Below are 13,150 nucleotides of genomic sequence, written 5' to 3' on the forward strand. Positions count from 1 at the left end.
CCGTTGCAATCCAGGTCGTATTCGAGTTAGATCATTTCGCGGTTAGTACGTTTGGTCAGCCGCGGACGGTTCTATCGATCCGGACTCGGGCCCACAGACGGTCCATCATCCGCACATCCTACGTCTCATTCGGCATAGCAAAGCGACACGATGGCAAGACAAGAATGATTCCAATCAAGTCTCTCACTGTATATCCAAGGTTCAACACAAGATCGTCACCAGTACTGTACAGTTGTCATTGCTGCTGGTGTCTCCATCCACATTCATAAGCCTGGGACGCTGTACACGCTCAGAAGACTTCCCTCAATAGACGGGTCGATTCTGTTTCGGCCTGCCACTGCGACGCTCCTCGGATGCATGCTGCAGCTTGGCTAGTCGGTCGGGTGTTCTTAGGCTCTAACGGACCTCGGTCTGTTTCGCAACGTCACGCCACCTGCTTCCGCCCTCCCATCAGGTCCGCAACCGCTCCCTGGTCAAGATCACAACTTGGAGAGACAAGCCTACCGGAAACGCATGAACCGTTCTGAAGTGGTCCAGGACAATTCCAAACCCATCGCGGCTAAGCGCGTCCTCCGTAGACCCGCATCGCTAGCCCGCACTACCCCTCTACCAGTCCGACGAAAATCGCTAAGTCCCATCTTCCAGTGGATTCAATGGGGGGCCAGGATATGTATATAAGGACCCCATGTCTGCACCGTAAGTCCTCATCATCGTCCACTCTCGTCACCCACACCTACACCTACACCAGTGCACTTACCAGTCACACTGCCTGTTTACTGCAACCATGCTCTCTGCCAAGTTTGCCACTCTCGCGGCGATCGTCTTCGTGGCTACTGTGCAAGGCAGTGAGTACAGTCTCGCTGTGGCTATGATTCCTGAATACTGACTGTGATTTCCTGCAGCTGCTATTCCCGTCCAGCCCTCCGTTCCTGTACCTGCCGTCCCGGTCAGCGCACCGTCGGCCTCAGTCAGTGCACCTTCTGTGCCGGCCAACATACCGTCCATGCCGGTTAGCGTGCCTGCTGCTCCTGTCAGCGCACTCCCCACCTCAGTCAGCGTGCCGGCCACGCTCCCAGTCGATGCATCATCGGCGCCCTCTGTGACCACGCCTTCGGTTGCGACTCCTTCCGCACCGACGATCCCGAAGGTTGACATCGATCTCCCCTCTGCGCCCAACACCGTGCCCTCCGCACCAGTTAGCTCGCCCTCTGCACCGGTCAGCGCGTCCTCGATTCCATCCAGCGCACCTTCGGCCCCCGTCAGCATGCCCTCCGCACCTTCCATTAGTGCGCCTGCTGTGCCGTCCATGAACACGCCCGAGGTTGCTACTCCTTCCACCCCGACGACGCCCAAGGTCCTTGTTGACCTCCCGGCAGTACCGGTCAGCGCACCCTTCGCACCTGTGAGCGCACCGTCGGCACCAGTCGAGCCCTCTGTCCCTGTCAATGCGCCCCCGGCACCGGTCAGCGCACCCAGCGCACCTTCCGCTCCTATTAGCGTGCCCTCGGTCGCTGTTCCGAGTCCTTCTGGCTTGACGACCCCCAAGGCCTTCGTCGACCTCCCGTCGGTATCCGTCAGCTCACCTTCCGCGCCGGTCAGTGCGCCTTCCACCAGTCCTTCGACTATCGCCATGAGCATGCCGTCGGTTCCAGTCAGCGCCCCTTCGGTCAGCGCACCCTCTATCCCTTCCGAGGCTGGTGCACCCACTACGCCCAAGCCTTCAGAGTCGGTCGCTGCACCTTCCCTCCCCATCAGTGCGCCTTCCGCCCCGAGCGTCAGCGCACCCTCTGTACCCGCCGTCGACGCGACGTCAAGCATCCCGGCGCTCCCCACGAAGAGGGCTGACCTCCACCCCCACGCCCTCCCTGCTCGGGACTAAACCATAACTCGTCCCAGGGAGAGCTACAGCGCGTCGCGTTGGACATAGGGTTGGCATCCACCATCATAATGTATAGACTGATAGACTGGATCCTGGCGATCGGACAATTTTCTGCATTAGAGTTGTATCAATGATCTTCGTAATTTTCATCATACGTCTCGCTATTCTGCTATTCTGGGCGTGAAAGTTGCAGAGTCGACATCGTGGAAGCTGGCTGCCGCCGCCGCGAACTTGCCTTGCAATGCTACAGTAAGTCAAAGAGCCTCACCTTCGCTTCAGGCTGTCGGGAGGGATGGTTGATAATACCAGCTCCATGGCTCTGCATCGCTAGATGCCAAGGCTAAATGCGGCGTGGCCAGGTGAGCTTTGGACTTTCAGCGCAATCACCCCGTCTCATGTGGAGATATGTACTATGAGAATGTACGCTTGTCCACAAACGCACTAAACCCATCGAGCAGTGTGTTCCTTGTCTGCATTTTTCATTGATCATTGTCTGAGAACCTTGAAAAGCATACGTACCGCAAGCTGTTCTTGAATATGCCACGGGCTACTACCCTCCCTGCCCAGAGCACAGCAAAAGGCCTTGAGTTCTGACCGACATCGCAACCAAGACTAGCAGTACAAGCATTGTGGTGCATGAAGCGTCTTCGATCAGGAGCAGAGGCAGAAGGCGAATAGGGCCTTCGATGTATTGGCCAAAGGCAAGAGAAAAGGCCGGCGTGTATTGGCGCGTCTCCAACAGACATGTTCATCAGAGTCATTCATCGTCGCATTCGTGTTCATACACATCAGCACGGAACTCACGGCTTCGCCAGCGCCGCAGGATGGATCATCGTCGCAGTGTTCAACGCCCTCTTTGCCTTCGTAACGAACCTCCGCGCCGCGGAGCGTTTCTTGTACCATGTCTGCAGCAGCGCCTCCACCTCCATCTTGGACTCGCGGCGAGACGAGAGGGGCGTAACGCGCGGCACGGAAATCTGCATGCTGAGTGGTATCCGCTGTACCGGAACGAGCAGAGCGAGACACCCCAGTCAACATCATGCATAGCTCTCAAATACCATACGTGAACGGCGGTACTCACCTCCCCAGGGTAAGAGCCGTATGGGGGCTGGACGAGTCGAAACTCGACATCATGCTCTTCGCAGAACTCGTACAACGCCCGAATGTCGTCCAGTGGGTCCTCTCTATCAATGCACTGTCTGTGGTAGGTGAGAGAGGCGAGGTTACCTCCCGTACGCTCATAGAATTCGTGGAGATCGGCGAGGATCTCGTCGTAGTCTACGCCCTCGAGAGCGTCGAGTGTGATGTGTCGAATACTCGGCGGAAGTGGGGAGAATGCGGGGGGCGGATACCGCGGATGTGTCATCCAGACCTCTTGGAGCTGGCAGAGAGGAGAGAGGTCGTCCTCCTCCGTGACTCGCGAAACGAAGAGCGAGCGAACATGGGTGGCACCGAGCTCGGGGAGCGATGTAGGCGAGAAGCTAGGGCACTGAACTTGCAGCGCCTCGAGCGTCTCGCACGAGCCCGCGGCAGCACCAGACAACGCCCAATCCACGACTACGTGCGTTCCTCTGCGGAAGTTCGTGTATCGCAGCTCGCGGAGCCGCCATGCAGGAGCCGGGAAGGACAGGACTGGGAGCGCATCTTCAGCAGGGCTACAGTCGATGTCGAGGATCTCCACTGCGGGGAAGAGTGGAAGGGTCTGGAAGAGGACGGAGTAGGTGTACGCCCGAACGTGCAGCATCTTGATGGATTGCGCGACGCGAGCGAGACGTGCGAGGACGTTTGGACGGAAAGACGCGTGGTAGAGGCACATGCGCAGCTCCTTCAAGTTAGTGCACATCTCGATGATGTCCGCGTATATCTCCTGGTGGTCGAGCGACATAGACAGTGTTTGGATGGAACCGGTGAGCATGTCGGCGTGTTTCTTGTCTTGAATGGAAGCTATAGCCCTCAAGAACGCCTTGCAGTGGCTGGCGCCGCGATTCAGCGCGACGCGCTGGAAGAGTAGCTGTTGGGCGTGGGGTCTCCATGCGCGACAGACTAACGCGTACTTCTTCAACCACCCGTAAGACGGGACGAGGTCGTCGTATTGCGCCTCACGAAGGATGTCGATCCACAGCTCGATTGGAAATCCAGGAGACCCCTGCTCGACCGCAGGCTGGGCCCTGACAGAACATCAGCAGATCGTAACGCATCACGTACGGATCGGACTCACCTCTTCTTCCCCTTCCTGCTGAATACCGACATGGCAGGGAGACCGGGAGGAGAAAGACAACCGCGAAGCTGCCGTCGATGCTTTATGGCCCCGCCGCCTCTGTGCGGTCGGATCGCCGTCAATCGTCAATCGTGTTCAGCTGACAGGCACGACTGAGCGCGGACCTGCGCCATCAGCGTCGGACTACATCATTCCGGTGAATTTGAACTTCTATATTCTCGTGATTACCCTCTCAATCCCAGTATCCATGCATGAGGACCAGGCTGAGGTCTAGAATACGTCAAGTCAAAGACTCGCACGGACGCTCACGTGTCCAGACTGGGATCAAAGACCAGCAGGCAATGCCATTGCCATAGCGGTTTGCTGATAAGTACGTTGAAGACGCTAGAGGCTAGAGCCCATGGGCATGATGGTACGTACCTCATGTCGTTGATGTCATGGCAACATGTACCAAGCTTAGAGGTTTGCACAATGGTTATCTTTCCAAGCCCGAATTCGCACCTGTTCGCACGCAGGAACTTTCCCTTGCGCGAGGAGATGTGATAGAAGGTTGGAGCAGTGAGCGGGGAGGTAGACATGTACTCTAACCGAAGCTTGAGGGCTTTGGGGGTTCTGGCAGTGGTAGAGATACATATAGAAATGGCGACTAGAAGCATGGTCACGAGGCAGGGTGAGCGGGTTCGGTAATTCCTCGGAGAAGGTCAAGCCAGTTTCCTTCGCAATGCAGTCCAAGAACGCTGCAACTTTCGACTCCTTCGGAGATCCTGCGCGGAGCCTCGATGCTTCCTACAACGACAAGCGAGGATGTTGCAGTATAAGGATAGTGGTATGAAATGGAAGTGATGTGCAGGTCGGATGACTCAACATGCGATGGGTTGCAAAGGTCATAGGTTGGCGGCTTAAGTGACGGGCGCGACTATAACCTTACCTTGATAGGGAAAGTCATGAGCGTGCCCGCATGCCGTCAGGCCTCTCGGAGAGTCATGCCCGGAGGAGAAGCTTACCAGTAACCAGACTACCGCAGGAAACGCGGTAGTTCCGCAAAGTAAAAGGAGTTACTATTCTACAACCTCGCCCAGCGACTACCATTCGACTAGCTGGTAGACTCTAGAACAATCCGCCTGCGGAAGAACACAAACCGTGCCCAAAAGGAAGGGTAAACGATAGAAACATGGATCACAAGTCACAAGTCAACAACTACTACAAGGTAAGACCCGAAGTGAAAGTGAACAGGGGGCGAAGCTGAGGATGGTCACAGACACGAGAAGCTCTACGCACGCTACAGGTCGAAACACAAGGGGACGAAATGAGTGTGAGTTCAATAGAAGAGGCTCCGGATGAGATGCTAAGGATGCATGGGCATGGACGAAGGCGGGAATGGAGACGGCTGGGGTAAATGGGACGAAAAAACGTAGCGCTACATGTTTTCCGGGGGACATACATCGTAAGGACGAAGCAAAGAACGACGACGACGACGACAAAATAGGTCCACAGCGTTCAATCATCCATGGAGAGCGCCATGCGGCATATGGGACACACCCGCGCCGTGCTCAGCCAGCGGCGGAGGCACACCTCGTGGAACCTGCCAACAAACGAGCTGCATCAGTACGAGTTACGCACCAAACACGAACACGACGAGCGATCATGAATATACGCCAACAGCAGCAGCAACCGCCACCATAGCATCACGAGGATCGCACGCACGAACAGCGCGAACCCGGCCACGCCGCGCCGCGCAGAAAACGCAAGGAACGAGCAAACAAGCAAAGAAAGGACACTCACGAATGCCTACACACAGGCGTCAGCGCCGCCCGCTCCTCCTTCCTGAACTGTGACAGACACACCCCGCACCGGTCCACCGGCACGCCTAGCAGCGACAGCTTCAGCTTCACCCGTCCGTCCTTGAGCACCCTGCGGCGCTTCACCTCGATCGTGCCCGTGAACGGCACCGTCTGTTTCTCCGCTGCCGCCGTAGTCGCCGTCGTAGCAGGGCGCGCAGCAGGCCCGAGCACTTCCTCGACGAGGAGCAGGTCCTGTGTACGTGCGCGATGGTCGATACGGGTGAACACGGGATAATGAAAAGAGGAGACAGAGACCCACCTCGTAGTTTCGCCCGTCCGCGGCCCCGTCGAGCGCACGCGCCGCGATGACGTCCAAGTCCGTGATCTGCAGAAACTCCGGCCGCGGAGCCTCGTCTCCCTCCCTGACGTCCTCCAGCACGCTCCCGCCCGACGTCGAGCGCTCCATCGCCTCCGGCCGCGGCGGTACTGCGAGCGTTGACACGGGCGCGGCAGTCACGCCGAGAGGTGCTGGAGTGGGATGTGGTGGGGGCGGCGCTGCAGAGGTACCCAGAGGTAGAAGCGCCGCGCGCACAGGCGATGGGGACGGCGGAGGAGACGGAGAGGGTGAACGCGAAACAGGCGGAGGAGGGGCCTCCTCGCCCACGCTCGCCTCCGGGACGCGGTTGACGGGGTAGCCGTCCGGGACCCGCTTCACAGGAACCGCCTCGTGCTCCGCTGCTGGAAGTCTCGGCAACGGTCGCCCGCGGTAGTGTTGCTGGGTCGAGCCAGCGGCGCCGGGGGACGGACACGGGAACGTGGGCGTGGTAGGCGTGGATACGTTCACGGAGACGGGCGACGCGGGCACGGAGGGGCAGGCAGAGACGGAGATGGGCGACACGCGTTCGCCATCCCCTCGCCTGTCGCTCTCACCGGCGTCCATGAGCTGCTCGATGGACGCACATTCGCGCGTGGCGCTCTCTGGCTCCGGGACCTCCTCGACGTCCGGACACGACGAGGACACAGGCGCCGGGAGCGAACTCGACATGGACGCTGGGCTCGTGTCGCAGTGCAGCGTGGCCAACGCCTTGCGATTCGACGGCGGTGGGGTGACCGCACGACGTCTCCGCACATGTGCATGCCCGTCGGACGCAGTGACTGGCATATCTGCATGGAAGAACTTGGTAGGACTTCCACCCCGCGGCGTTGCGGGATGAGATACGGACTCCTGGGGGACAGACATGGTCATCGCCATCGCCATCGCCGGCAGCGGTGCAGACTGGTGGCGGAGGGCAGTCTTCTCGCTGCGGGTGAGGGCGGCGATGGCGGGATGCACTGGATGTGGAGCAAGATTGGGCAGCGTCGTCGTGTGCGCGGTGGGGGTCGCTAGCGGAGACGGACGGACCGGGGAGCCCGACGTCGGGGTCTGTGACAATGGGGAACGGGAGGCTGGAGATGACGGGGCCTTCCACACCACCGAGGGCGAAGGCCGTAGAGCACGGGGCGTGCCCGGCGCTGGTGTAGGAATAGCGGTCGGACTTGACGGTGTCATGGGCGTCGTGGGCGTCATAGGACTGGGTGTAAGAGGCGTCCGAGGGGATGGCAATGTGACCGGACTAGCATTCGCCGCTGCCGCCGCCGCCGCCTGCGTCTGGAGGTATGCCTGTCTTAGTTGTGTAGAATTCCCAAGCATGCGCAGCGGAGACTTCTCGGGCAGGTACGGACGTGCCGACGCTGGAGAAGTAGGCTTCGCAAGAGTCGTCGTGACAGCTACGGGAGACATGGCCGGCAAGAGGGGTGAGGTAGGGGTAAGTGGACTATCCAGCGGCGCTGAGCGATGGCGAAGAGGTCTGTTAAGAAATGCATTGCGCGCCGCCTCGGATGTCGGAGAAGACGGTGACGCTGTCGTGGACTCGGGGTTAGACCGCGCCGGCGAAGTGGGCGCAGTAGAACCGTTGGAATGCGACGCAGAATGTGTCGACTGGGACGAGTTCACTGACTCTCCTTCTACGCTGACAACCTCCCAGCCATCCGCCTCCGAGGCAGAAGACGAATCAGACGACGATATGAAGCTAACGTTTGGGTGCTCGCTCGCGCTAAGACCTGTGACAGGCAAAGATTGTGAGCGAGAGTGCTCACGCTCCTTGCCCTTGAGGGACCCGAACAAGCGTTTCACGCCGAAGCTCTCCCGCCGCTTGATGGACTTCGTGCTGGACGGTACCGAAGTCGCGCTCTTCTCAGTGTGGTTGTGATGAAGCGCATTCGTGAGCGACAGTGTGACAGTGCTCGCCCATGCGCTGGGCATCTTGAAGAACGACGTGCTCGTACTTGGAGACATGGGCGACGTGGGCGGACTCGACGGTTCTGGACTCTGCGACTTGAACATTAACTGTGATCGGGACCTCGACATGAAAGTCGCCTTGGAGTGGGACGGCGCCGGGTGCAGGTAGGGCGACTTGCCCTTCACGGGCAGCGGGCTGCGCCGTGAGCTCGTGGTGTCGTCGTCGTCCTCTAGGTCTTCGTCGCTGGCCTCGTCAATACTCTGTATATCGTTGCACTCAAGCGGACGGAGAGAGCCGCAGTGTGAGCACCGCCGGGTGTGGTTGTCGACTGGTGTCCCCGAGCTGCCGCCGGCGAGAGCAGTGAGTGCCTCTTCGGTGTTTCGTCGCTCAAACTCGCGCTGTACACGCTCTTCGAGTGAAAAGCCGAGACGTCGGTCAGCTGACCACCGTTGACGAGGATCCCAGGTGAACTCCTCGAAGACGTCAGACGCTGTAGCAACAGACGTGCGAGACTGCGGGTACGGTGAAGAGGGTGGTGACGACTCGAATGACGGGTGCTGGGTTGGGTGAGGAAGAGAGACTTGTGATGTAGCAGCAGAAGAGACGGTCGGAGAAGATATGGGTATTGAGGAGACGGCAGGAGAGGACGTGGGTATTGATGAGACAGCGGTGGGAGCATCGCGTAAAGCGTGCGCGGGGGACAGCAAAGTGGTTGTCGAGGGGGACGTGAGACGGTACGGTGCAGCAGCGGGAGAGCGTTCACGAGGCTCGGGTGCAGGAATGTCATATATTGGAGACCGTTCACGCCGTTGGGGTGCGAACTCATCAAAAGCCAACGGCGACCGCTCACGTGGGTGCTCGAGAGATGAATGTGGGACCGACCTTGGCTGCGGTGGGCGTAGGAGAGGCGTGTCTGAAAACGCAGTAGACTCTGTGTCGACCGTGCTCGGTAGTGTCGCAGTCGAGCTCAGCGCGAGAGGGGACGGGGAGGGATGATGAGATCGAAGAGTGTGAGGAGCGACAGACCTGACGAGGGACACCTGGGACACCTCGGGAGACTCGTACAATGTGCCAGTGGATGCCGCGGAAGGATGGAGGGATCGAGGAGAGTGAGGATCAACAGACCTGACCTGGGACACCGCAGGAGACTCGCCGGTGGACGTTGCGGAAGGTTGAAGGACGGACCTGACTAGGGACACCTGAGACACCGCGGGGGACTCGTACAACGTGCCAGTGGACGCCGCGGAGGACGGCACGGGAACCGGAGGGAGGGATGGCGTCAGAGACTGGGGTGTCTGCGTCTGCGGCTGCACCTGGGTCTGCGTGGGCGGCTCCAGTGCGCCCTGTGACGAAGCCGCAGACGAGGCCAGATGCGGCGGTACGTGCGGGGAAGCAATCGCATCCTCGAACGAGGGTGGGGGATAGTCAGGGATCGACTGGTCTGCGCTCGGATGAGGAGAGATGAGTATGAAAACAGGGCAAAGACGCACCGTCGACTATGGGGTCGTACCGCCTCGAGGACGTGCTCGGGGAGGGCGCCGTGGGGCTCGATATCGCATGTTTTCGGGTGCGAATGTGGGCGGGGGCGGGATGGAGCTTGCGGGAGGAGGAGGGCGGGACGGCAGTGGTGAAGCGAGGCTCGTCGTCGTCTAGCAACCTGTCCCTGTCTCTGTCCCTGCTGGCTGGAGGCTTCTTCTTCTTCGTGGGTTTCCTGATCCTCCCTGCGTTCTGAGGCGGGATGAGGGTGAGCTGGCCGTGGTGGGTGACGACGTGGGTCAGGTAAGGGGCGACCTGGACATCGTCGCGGTCGTCGCGCTGCTGTTGGCGGCGACGAGAGGACTCTGCTGGCTGTGACGAGGACATATGGTGACGAGCAAGAGTCGACCAACGTGGTCGTTCCAGAGATCGTCTGCCATCCTCGTCCCCTGCCTCGACCTAGGAGCTCGTGGTGGAGCCGCAAGCCCACCGCGTTGCAGTACACGCGCACGTGAGCACGCGTCACGGGATACACGCGACGCGCCGAGCATTAGATTATCGACCCTGGAACAGGCCTTTATGCGCGTTTGTAGAGATGCTTCAATTAGGATGGATATGCTGGAATGCACAGAAGTGAGCTCGAAAGGATAACCAGGTATGGAAGAAAGCCCTTCCGATCGAGTCGTTGGGGAGGATTTTTCTGGCGTCAGACATGACCTCCAACTGCCAAGGAAGAAGTGAGCGAGGGTTCAGGCGTGGAGTGATACCTCTCGATACCGATGCTCCGTTTATCCAGGTGAGTCTGTGGGTGATCATCGCAAACATGGTCCCGGGTCCCCCGGCCTCGGTGGATGCGCGTTCGCATAGTGTCAGAATAACACCTGCTCTACGTCGCTATCGAGCTTATCGAAGGGGAGGGAAAGAAGTACTCGGGTGTGGTGGGTGGGTCCCGGTTACGACTTGCGGGTTTGACATCACACCTTGGTCGAAAGGGTGGAAAGTGGGCGAGAGACGGGAGCAGGAGGGGCCTGGCTAGTATTGTGTTCCCTACAGTCGTTCGCCGTGTTCGTTGAGTTGCGTCGCTCGCTCAGCTCTTCCACTTGCGCAGATACTTATTCTGTAGTGGTGAGCTGGAGTTTAATTTGGAGACAAGTTAGGAAGTAACTATGAACGCACCCTCAACCAACAGCATTCTCCAGAATCGGCGCCGTGGTCAGTGGGCCTGCCGCGCTGCTAACCGTAAACCCAGGGTCGGAATGACATCGACTGTAAACAGAATCGGTACCAACCGTCTTCGTTGCCGTGTAAGAAAAGAATGAGAGCGCGAATATAGCGTACCTTCGTGAGTAAAGCAACGAAGCGTACGTTCGCGCCGAAAGCTAAATACGAAAAGGGAACCGAATAAGCAGAAGTTGTGTAACGTAAGCCTGGACTGCATATATGCGCGTGCAGAGCGAGTCTGAGGGTTATACTAATGTCTTATTTGTCCCACCGAAGTTAGTTTTAGCCAATGCACGACGTTTCCTAGACATTAGTGACTGATGTCCGGCGACAGCCAACGCACTTCGGGGCAGTGAGCAAGGGATGACTTGGAGATGCCCGTGGTTATGTCGGCGACATCCGATTCACAATAGTTTGCAGACAAGTATGCGAGAGACTATGAATGCATTGTGTGGTCGAGACTAGAACTCACGGGCTGAGACGACAATAGCCTAGCGTAAAGTGGATCGACTAGCCCAGTGGACCCGGACCGATGTGGCTGGAATATCGACACACAGCTCTGACCAGCTGAAGAGACGACATATGTAAGATGCAGCCCAAACAAAAGCACCCGCGGGTCCGGAGAGACACAGCGAGCGTGAGAGGTCTTCGGAAGCGGTATATTTCCAGCGCTTCCACCACTACGCCCGATGCGCAGATCTGGATCTGGGCTGCCTCCACCCACTCGACTGCTTTCAGTACCCTTCACGCCATCGAAAACTATATAGGACACAATAGGATAGTGAAAAGACTACGTCGTGTACTTTGAAGATTCGAGAATGCGGAAATCACGTTCATAGTGACACAGCAGTGTGGCCGCCTTGGAACGCTCCTCCTTCCGGACACAAGTGCAAACAACAACCTGACAGTGTGCTCTGATACTCAAAGTAATAGCGAAATTCTCTATGGAGATCTACAATATTCGAGCAACTGAAGAGATAATCGGAAGTAACTTGAGCTGAGTACGCTCACTTCCACTGGTGCTCTCATGTCCCTCAGGTCCCCATAGTTCCATGCCATCACTTGCCCACGCTCATCAATAAGCAGCCAAGCGCTCGTATATACAGCGTATATACGAATTTTGCCTAGAAGCCACAGACATGTCCTTGAGCTAGTAATTCAGGGTTCTCCATGCCCGTCCTCCGAGTCTGCAACTCTGAGCACTTTACCACACTGCAGGTCAGATCTACCATCCTTGGGCCCATCTCGTCCAACTTGGTCAGTGCATAACAACTGACTGCTGCATGCCAGGTGGTGACCGAGACCCCTCAACCAGTCCAAGTCCAAGACTCCCCTCCGAGTCACCCGGAGGCTCATGTTGCCTGCACACACGTACGAGGGTCCGACTGGGCACGCAAGATGCGACGAATGCGAATGCTCACGAATCCCATCCTGTCTGGGCAGGTCCTCTCACGATTGCCGCTGCGCGCTGTCATGGTGGGGGGATCGGGATTGCGGACGCCGTAACTGCAAGTTCAAGATTGTCGATACTGCACGCGGGAGGCTGCACGCCCGACCCACTCAGGCTGTACAGTCGGGCTTGCCCACTGCAGACCGTCGCATGCGCATGCGCAATGCGAGCTTCCTGGCCAGTTGTTTGTCTTCACCTTGAGTATGTCGTGTCGCGCCTCCCATGCTGATTCAGACTTGCTGTACGTGTTGTGCGCAGCCGGCCGACAGAGTTCTCGGAAGAAATGGAGAGTGGTGGACGTACCAAATGAAAGCGGTGTGCCCTGCTCCCTACGGTGCGTCATCTTCCACATTGCAGAAACACACCCAGACGGTTCAACGGGCACTTACCTCCCACTGACAGGCGACTTGTTCAGTCATGTCCGGCAAAGACTAGGTACCCATACAGCAAGTACGTCGCGTTACGAGGAGTCGCAATGGTCATATCTTAGCAGTGAGCGGTCGACGAGACGTTCGGAATCGATGGTGACTCGTGAGTGGCGCTTTCTTCCGAGTTGGTTTACGTATGCCCTGAGGTCTGAGGAGTCGTGGTGCTCGCGGGACATGCGTTTTGAGGACGCGTTTCGGCTTCGCCTTGTGCATACGTTGGTCGAAAAAAAAACTGATTGCGACGAGGCATCATGAACGGGGCGATATCATGGAGCTTGCGGGATAGCGAGGGCAAGAAGGCAGTAGTATAACGAGGCTCGTCATCACCGTCTAGCAATATGTTCCTGTCTCCGTCGCTGCTGGCCAGGAGCTTCTCCTGCGTTCTGAGGCGGGATGTGGGTGAGCTTGCCGTGGTAGG

At 58.3% G+C, this 13,150-nt stretch overlaps 5 protein-coding genes across 5 annotated transcripts; 3 read left to right on the top strand and 2 right to left on the bottom strand.

Moving 5' to 3' along the window:
- Nucleotides 1-318: 318 nt before the first annotated feature.
- L226DRAFT_537089 (uncharacterized protein) lies at nucleotides 319-683 on the top strand (the record flags this gene model as incomplete). The annotated part of the gene is made up of 1 exon (XM_067681248.1): nucleotides 319-683. A coding segment is annotated over one exon (185 nt), but the record flags the coding sequence as incomplete, so codon positions are not given.
- A 101-nt stretch (nucleotides 684-784) lies between these two features.
- On the top strand, nucleotides 785-1,879 carry L226DRAFT_573012 (uncharacterized protein; the record flags this gene model as incomplete). Its single annotated transcript, XM_067684767.1, has 2 exons — nucleotides 785-845; nucleotides 903-1,879. 2 exons carry the CDS (start codon nucleotides 785-787, stop codon nucleotides 1,877-1,879), a joined length of 1,038 nt encoding a protein of 345 aa, XP_067533154.1.
- Nucleotides 1,880-2,418: 539 nt separating this feature from the next.
- L226DRAFT_511722 (uncharacterized protein) lies at nucleotides 2,419-4,259 on the bottom strand. The gene is made up of 3 exons (XM_067678313.1): nucleotides 4,098-4,259; nucleotides 2,961-4,047; nucleotides 2,419-2,877 (listed from the first exon to the last, which is right to left on the bottom strand). Exons 1-3 carry the CDS (start codon nucleotides 4,127-4,129, stop codon nucleotides 2,680-2,682), a joined length of 1,317 nt encoding a protein of 438 aa, XP_067533155.1. The 5' UTR covers nucleotides 4,130-4,259; the 3' UTR covers nucleotides 2,419-2,679.
- A 1,335-nt stretch (nucleotides 4,260-5,594) lies between these two features.
- Nucleotides 5,595-6,049, bottom strand: L226DRAFT_466740 (uncharacterized protein; the record flags this gene model as incomplete). The annotated part of the gene is made up of 2 exons (XM_067675999.1): nucleotides 5,595-5,679; nucleotides 5,880-6,049. Coding segments are annotated over 2 exons (255 nt in total), but the record flags the coding sequence as incomplete, so codon positions are not given.
- Nucleotides 6,050-7,116: 1,067 nt separating this feature from the next.
- On the top strand, nucleotides 7,117-10,669 carry L226DRAFT_524626 (uncharacterized protein; the record flags this gene model as incomplete). Its single annotated transcript, XM_067678903.1, has 14 exons — nucleotides 7,117-7,532; nucleotides 7,593-8,117; nucleotides 8,151-8,321; nucleotides 8,439-8,517; nucleotides 8,654-8,723; nucleotides 8,750-9,007; nucleotides 9,111-9,167; nucleotides 9,351-9,535; nucleotides 9,635-9,863; nucleotides 9,937-10,144; nucleotides 10,227-10,266; nucleotides 10,289-10,429; nucleotides 10,536-10,575; nucleotides 10,626-10,669. 14 exons carry the CDS (start codon nucleotides 7,117-7,119, stop codon nucleotides 10,667-10,669), a joined length of 2,463 nt encoding a protein of 820 aa, XP_067533157.1.
- Between the last annotated feature and the right edge of the window lie 2,481 nt (nucleotides 10,670-13,150).

Source organism: Lentinus tigrinus, assembly GCF_003813185.1.
Source record: "Lentinus tigrinus ALCF2SS1-7 unplaced genomic scaffold L226scaffold_22, whole genome shotgun sequence".
Lineage (NCBI taxonomy): Eukaryota > Fungi > Basidiomycota > Agaricomycetes > Polyporales > Polyporaceae > Lentinus > Lentinus tigrinus.